Source organism: Colobus angolensis, unplaced genomic scaffold (assembly GCF_000951035.1).
Source record: "Colobus angolensis palliatus isolate OR3802 unplaced genomic scaffold, Cang.pa_1.0 Scaffold1, whole genome shotgun sequence".
Taxonomy (NCBI): domain Eukaryota; kingdom Metazoa; phylum Chordata; class Mammalia; order Primates; family Cercopithecidae; genus Colobus; species Colobus angolensis.
Window position 1 is genome coordinate 11795663 of NW_012110918.1, and position 6165 is coordinate 11801827.

The 6165-nt window shown below is 55.7% G+C and overlaps 1 protein-coding gene across 1 annotated transcript; it reads right to left on the bottom strand.

Moving 5' to 3' along the window:
• On the bottom strand, window positions 1–6097 carry MRPL38 (mitochondrial ribosomal protein L38). Its single transcript, XM_011947895.1, has 8 exons — window positions 5913–6097; window positions 3400–3534; window positions 3099–3307; window positions 2588–2660; window positions 2369–2414; window positions 860–1018; window positions 509–645; window positions 1–342 (listed from the first exon to the last, which is right to left on the bottom strand). Exons 1-8 carry the CDS (start codon window positions 6055–6057, stop codon window positions 206–208), a joined length of 1041 nt encoding a protein of 346 aa, XP_011803285.1. The 5' UTR covers window positions 6058–6097; the 3' UTR covers window positions 1–205.
• Between the last annotated feature and the right edge of the window lie 68 nt (window positions 6098–6165).

Genomic DNA, 6165 nt, shown 5'->3' on the forward strand with positions numbered 1-6165 from the left:
GCCTGGCAAGAAATCATCTTTATTCCCATTCCCCACCCCACCACCGGGGAGTCCCTTTCACTCCAAGCCCTGGGCCTGATGGGAGGGGGCCACAGAGGGGCTGCCTAAGGCAGGGCCCAGACCCCACGGCGTGGGCCTCTGGGGCTGTGTCTTTACTCCTGCTGCCGATCAATCCCATGCTCTGAAGTGGGCACACTCTGGCTCCTTAGTAGATGCCATAGGTGGGCTCATGACTGTCCCTGTACCGGTCCAGGTAGCGCAGAGGCTGCCGGTGGGGGAACCGCTTCTGCTTGGGGTGGTAAGGGGGCGGTCGCACGAACTCAAACACCGGCTCCCGCATGTCTGCAAGAAGAGCAAGGGGCACCGGGGTGGTCTCCTGCTGGCCTGCGCCCCCTCAGGCTGAGGCCTGCCCACCAGGAGCCTGCCGCAGCCTTCCCCTAACAAAGCTTCTCCCTGGCAGGGCAGGTGAGCTCAGGCCCACCCAGTGCCCCAGCCCCATGGCCCTTACCCAGAAGCTGGTGGAAGATGTGGGTGACGGAGTCATCCCAGCGGCACTGGAAGAAGGACAAGCCGGCTGGAGTCATGGCTTCTTGGTGTTTCTTGTAGAAATCAAAAGTGCGGAAGGTCCGCTGGGCCAGCTGATAGCTGTAAGATGGAGAGCATGTGAGAGCGGGGAGTGGGTACCAGAGCCCTCACCCCTCCACCCCACAGGCAACCCTGAGAGGCCCCTGGGATGCTGCTAGCACCCTATCCTGCTCTTCTGCCAGCCTCAAGGCTGAGGTCGGAGAGAACTGAGCACGAGTGACCATTCCAGGGGAGCTGGCCTGAGGCCGGGTTATGTGTTGGGGGTGTAGATTACCAGGGTGAGGGGCGTGCGTCCTCGGAGAAGTCAATCGGCTGGTCCTGCTTGAAGAGCAGGAAGGCAAGACGGTGGATGCCGGAGCCTCGGGCAGGGAAGGGGGGGAGGTAGGGACACGTCACCTGTCCTTCAGCCACCCGGTTACCCGGGATGTTGGTTCTGGGAGGAGGAAAGTCTCCATTAATAACCACTCCAGGGAGGCAGCAGGAGTGTCCACCCAGCTCCACACACACCGTAGAGGCTGACATGACTCCCTGAGAGGACGACTCTAAGCACTCTCTTTCCTAGGACAGAGGAGGCAGCCAAGCTCTGTGAATGCCTGGACATACTGCAAACATGGGAAGTGGGCTGGAGGAGCTCCGAGTGGGGGACAGGGCTCCAGACATCATCACCTTGACAGCAAGGCCATGCAGCCTGCTTCCAGGCCCCGGGAGCCAGGGGGTCAGCCACAGTCACTGAGGCTAGAAAGCCATGCCACTTCTGGCTGCTTTTCCCTCTGCGTCCCGAAGTCTCCAGGACCTCGTCGGGGATTGTGTGCCCCGCCTGGCACAGGGACGGCCAATGCCTCAGGCACAGCTCCCCAGAGGGTCCTGCTGCACACAGGTTGGTAACTGCAGTTGAATAAAAATGACAGAAACCAGCCTCCCAGTCACTGTCCCCAATTAACCAGAAGGCTCAAAGTTGGGGTCACTGGCCTGACCTCTGCCCCCTGGCCTGGTGTTCAGAGCCAAAAGCTACCGAGACGATAGAAGGCAGCCTCGTCTGGGCCCAGGGAAGGAGTGCCCAGTGGTTCAAGGAGCACCTGGGAGATGCCACAGCTGCCAGGCCTCTCCTGCTCCTTCTCTCATGTGACCGTCACAGTCCACATGAGTGGACTGTGTCACTCACTCAGGCTGAGTAAGGCACATGGTACCATTATCCCAGTTTTACAGGTGAAGAAATGAGTTTAGAGAGACGAAGGGGCCAGGCATGGGGGCTCATGCTTGTAATCCTAGCACTTTGGGAGGCAGAGGTGGGCAGATCGCTTGCGCTCAGGAGACCAGCCTGGGCAACACGGTGAAACCCTGTCTGTATAAAAAAAAACAAAAATTAGCTGGATGTAGTGGCTTGCACATGTAGTCCCAGCTACTCAGGAGACTGAGGTGGGAGGAGCACCTGAGTCCAGGAGTTAGAGGCTGCAATTAGCCATGATTGCACCACTGTACTCCAGCCTGGGGGACAGAGTGAGACCCTGTCTCAAAAAAAATAAAAAAGAAAAAAGAAAAGATGAGGAGGCTTGTGGGGACCGACTGAGGCCTACTGCAAACTTTGTCTCCTGTAGCTGTCTTCAAGTAGACACGGGGATCCCAGGGCCCCTAACACCCTCAGGAAGTAGAGGCGGGGGTCACCTCCTGAGGCAGGAGGTGAATTCAAGTCCCATGGGCAGTCTATGAAACTCAGGAGCAGCTCAGTCCAGGCTCCCAGGTCCTCCTCCCACCTGGGCAGCACCCCTCTACCCCTGGTACTCACAGCAGCCAGTGGAGGTACTCAGCATCCGGCTCCAGCAGGTGCCCATCTGCACAAAAACACACCTGCTGATCACTGCCCTGCCAACCACGGCCCTGCTGCCCCCTCCCTTGTTAGGAGCCAGGGCTGGAGATCTCCACCTGGCCCCTCCCCCAGCTCCCCAGGGCCCTGGCTCATGGGAGGTGAGCGGGGCAGGGGGACTGATGAGCCCCAGACACCCACCCAAGCTAGTGAGCAGCAGCGTCCACAAGGAGCCCTCTTCGGCCTCATAGGTCACCTCTGGTGCTTGAGCAGCCTGGCAGGGAGAGAAGGAAGCTGTCAGCCCCACCAGGGACAGACCAGCTATTGCAGGGAGCCTTGGAGAAAGGGGTGCCCACTCTGACCCAAATGCCCTTGACAGCCCCTGGCACAGGCAGGCAAAGGGATGCATAGAGAAGGAGTCCTGCAGAGTTGCCTGTCCAGGCAACAACCACAAAAAAGAACTGTGCCAAGGCCTGGGCAGGAGGGCACACCACAGACAGCAGGCCGGTCACAGGAATGTGCTAAGATGGAGCCTCTTTTCCCTTCAAAATGAAGGAAAAATGAAATTGTCATGGTGTTGTCTTCCAGGAAATCAAAGAAACAGAACAACAAAATTCCAAAAAATTCCAAACCCAGGAGCGTCTGTGACACTGAGATGGGATGTGTCTGTGTTTGCACAGGGCAGGGAGGAGGGGCACAGGTGAGCAGTTACCTCGGTTGGAGTCACCTCATTGCCACAGTACACAGGTATCAGGTCGTCCTCACCCACAGCGTAGGCCACATGCAGGGGAACTCGGGGCACAAAGGTGGCACCATGGAACAGGTCTCGGTAGAGGCCGTAATATTCAGCCAGGCGCTGCTTATGGTAGGGGCCACAGGTCCTCTCCCACTCGGCCCGCACGGCATCCAGAGGGACACTGGCTGGACAGGAATAAGGACAGTTGGGATACGGGGGGGCAGGGACACACCCTGTACCCCAACTCTGGGATGGCGCCTCCCCTGAGAAGGCTTACCTGTGCGGAGGCGGGCAGCCCTCTCCTCTTCTACATTGGCCCGAAGCTTCCGGATGACCTGTTTCCGTTCCAGTAGCTGTTGGGTCCGGGAGACTTTGGGTGGAGGCAGCCCAATATCAATCTTCTCTTTGGGATCTGGAGAGGGAAGATGTGTTGGAAAAACAGGGTCATGGGTCACTGCAGCCTTAACCTCCCCGACTCAGTGTCCTGAGTAGCTGGAGCTACAAGTGTACACCTTCTTGTCTGGCTAATTTTTGCATTTTTTGTAGACAGGGTTTTGCCACATTGCCCAGGCTGGTCTGGAACTCCTGGGCTCAAGTGATCTGCCCGCCTTGGCCTCCCACAGTGTTGGGATTACAGGCGTGAGCCACTGTGCCCAGCCGTGGTAGCTAATTTAAAAAACCTTTCTGAGAGATGGGATCTCATTATGTTGCTCAGACTGGTCTCCAAACTCCTGGCCTCAAGTGATCCTCCTGCCTCAGCCTCCTGAGTAGCTGGGATTACAGGTGCAAGCCACTGCACCCAGTGAGGGGGCAGGCACATCTTCTTGGTTAAACTGTCTGTCCCTACCTAGTCCTCTCATCCTGTGCTTCAAGCTCTGCTGCTCAAGTGTTCCCTATGATTCACAGATTTAAAACATACTGTTCTACTTCCCAGACCTGAACAGGATGTAATTGGGAAGCAAATCAGATACAACTTGAGGTTGTGTTTTTTTTTTTTTTTTTTGAGACAGAATCTCACTCTGTCCCCCAGGCTGGAGTGCAGTGGCGCAATCTCAGCTCACTGCAACCTCTGCCTCCTGGGTTGAAGCAATTCTCCTGTCTCAGTCTCCTTAGTAGCTGGGATTACAGGCGCCTGCCACCATGCCTGGCTAATTTTTTTTGTATTTTTAGTAGAGACAGGATTTCACCACGTTGGCCAGGCTGGAGGTTGTGTTTTTCTGATCCCCAAACCAGGTCACAGTTTTGTCTACATCATGCGAAATTGAAGCCAATGGTCCTTCCAATCTATAGTTGAGATCACCTCCAAGCCTGTTCACAGGTGGCTACGAACACCCAGTTGTCCTGGCTAGAGTGAATGACTGATGCTAGAAGGACTTACAGAAGTGCTTCTCGGCCAGGCGCGGTGGCTCATGCCTGTAATCCCAACACTTTGGGAGGCTGAGGCAGGGGGATCACTTGAGGTCAGGAGTTTGAGACCAGCTTGGGCAACATGGCGAAACCCCATCTCTACTAAAAATACAAAAATCAGCCAGGCATGGTGGCAATGAGAGATTACTCAAGCTACTTAGGAGGTTGAGACAGGAGAATCGCTTGAACCCAGGAGGAGGAGGTTGCAGTGAGCTGAGATCGCACCACTGCACTCCAGCCTGGGCAACAGAGCGAGCCTCCGCCTTAAAAAAAAAAAAAAAGAAAAGAAAACTAATAATAACGAAAACATACTGAGCCCACATCAGAGACAGCATTAGGCAAAAATGCCAATGAATTGCATCTTTTAATCCTCATGGTAATTTTGTAGCAAAGACACATTTTATTTTACAGTTGAAATAAGCCCAGGGACATTGTCCCTGAGGCTGAGCTGGGATTTAAATCGGGTATTTAGATTCCATGCTTGTGCCTTTAACCACCACAAAACTGCCTCTATAAATGCTAAAAACAACAACAATATATACTCCATAAATTGTAAGCTCCTTAAAGGTTGGGGTCTTTTTTTTGAGACGGCATTTCGCCCTCGTTGCCCAGACTAGAGTGCAATGGCGCGATCTTGGCTCACCGCAACCTCCGCCTCCTGGGTTCAAGCGATTCTCCTGCCTCAGAGGCCTCCCGAGTAGCTGGGATTACAGGCATGCGCCACCATGCCGAGCTAATTTTGTACTTTTAGTAGCGACAGGGTTTCTCCATGTTGGTCAGGTTGGTCTCAAACTCCCGACCTCAGGTGATCCGCCCGCCTCGGCCTCCCAAAGTGGTGGGATTACAGGCGTGAGCCACCGCGACCGGCCAGGTTGGGTTCTTTTTTGAGTCACCCTGCCCAGGACTTTAATTTCATTCAGCAAAGTATTGCACACGTACATCCTTGCACTGTTCAGGTGCAAGGATCCAATGGAGGGCAAGACAAGCAGGATTCCTGTCAACAGCGCGCTCATAATCTGGGGACAGGCAGCGTACAGTGTCAGAATGCAGTGTGGCCAGAGCTACCTAGAGTATTTTAGGCGCACAGAACGACATCCCAATATGGAAAGTCAGATGGTCAAGATTTTAGGAACAGATATTTTAGGAGCTGGAACTCTAATAGTAGGGGGAGCGAATTTTCCAAGAATGAGGCGCAGAAGGTGTGAACAATCCCGGCGTGATGAAGCTGCCGATAGAGCACACAGGTCTGCAGGCGGGCCCTCCCATCCTCGCCAGCATCCACAGGGGCGCTGACAAAGCTTGTCCAGCCCCGGGGAAAACGCCGGCGGGTCCCCTTGAGTTCCCCGGACGGTGGCTGCAGCCCCTGCTCCAGTTGCCCCGCACCTGTCTTCTCCCCGAAATACTCCCAGTAGGTCCGCCACCAGTGCGGGGCCTGCGCCTCCTGCTCTGCCCGGCGCCGGTAGCGGTCGAAGCTCCGGTACTTCTCCAGCTGCTCCAGGTTGCTCACGTCGATGTCCTGGTTGGGCATTGGCCCCAGCGGGGGTGTCCGGCGGCCCAGAACGGCTGCGGGCAGAGAGAAGACGTAAGGCCGGCGCCCTAGAGCTCGCGCGGCAGCCCGCCCCCACCCCACAGAGAT

Bases quoted from the DNA above. Each gene is read 5' to 3' on its own strand.
- MRPL38 (XM_011947895.1), bottom strand. From the start codon at position 6,057: ATGCCCAACCAGGACATCGACGTGAGCAACCTGGAGCAGCTGGAGAAG. The intron at 2,415-2,587 runs GTGGGTGTCTGG...GTTTTTGTGCAG, and splicing joins GCTGCTGCTCACTAGCTTGG to ATGGGCACCTGCTGGAGCCG. The intron at 1,019-2,368 runs GTGAGTACCAGG...TCCTCCTCCCAG, and splicing joins GAGTACCTCCACTGGCTGCT to AACCAACATCCCGGGTAACC.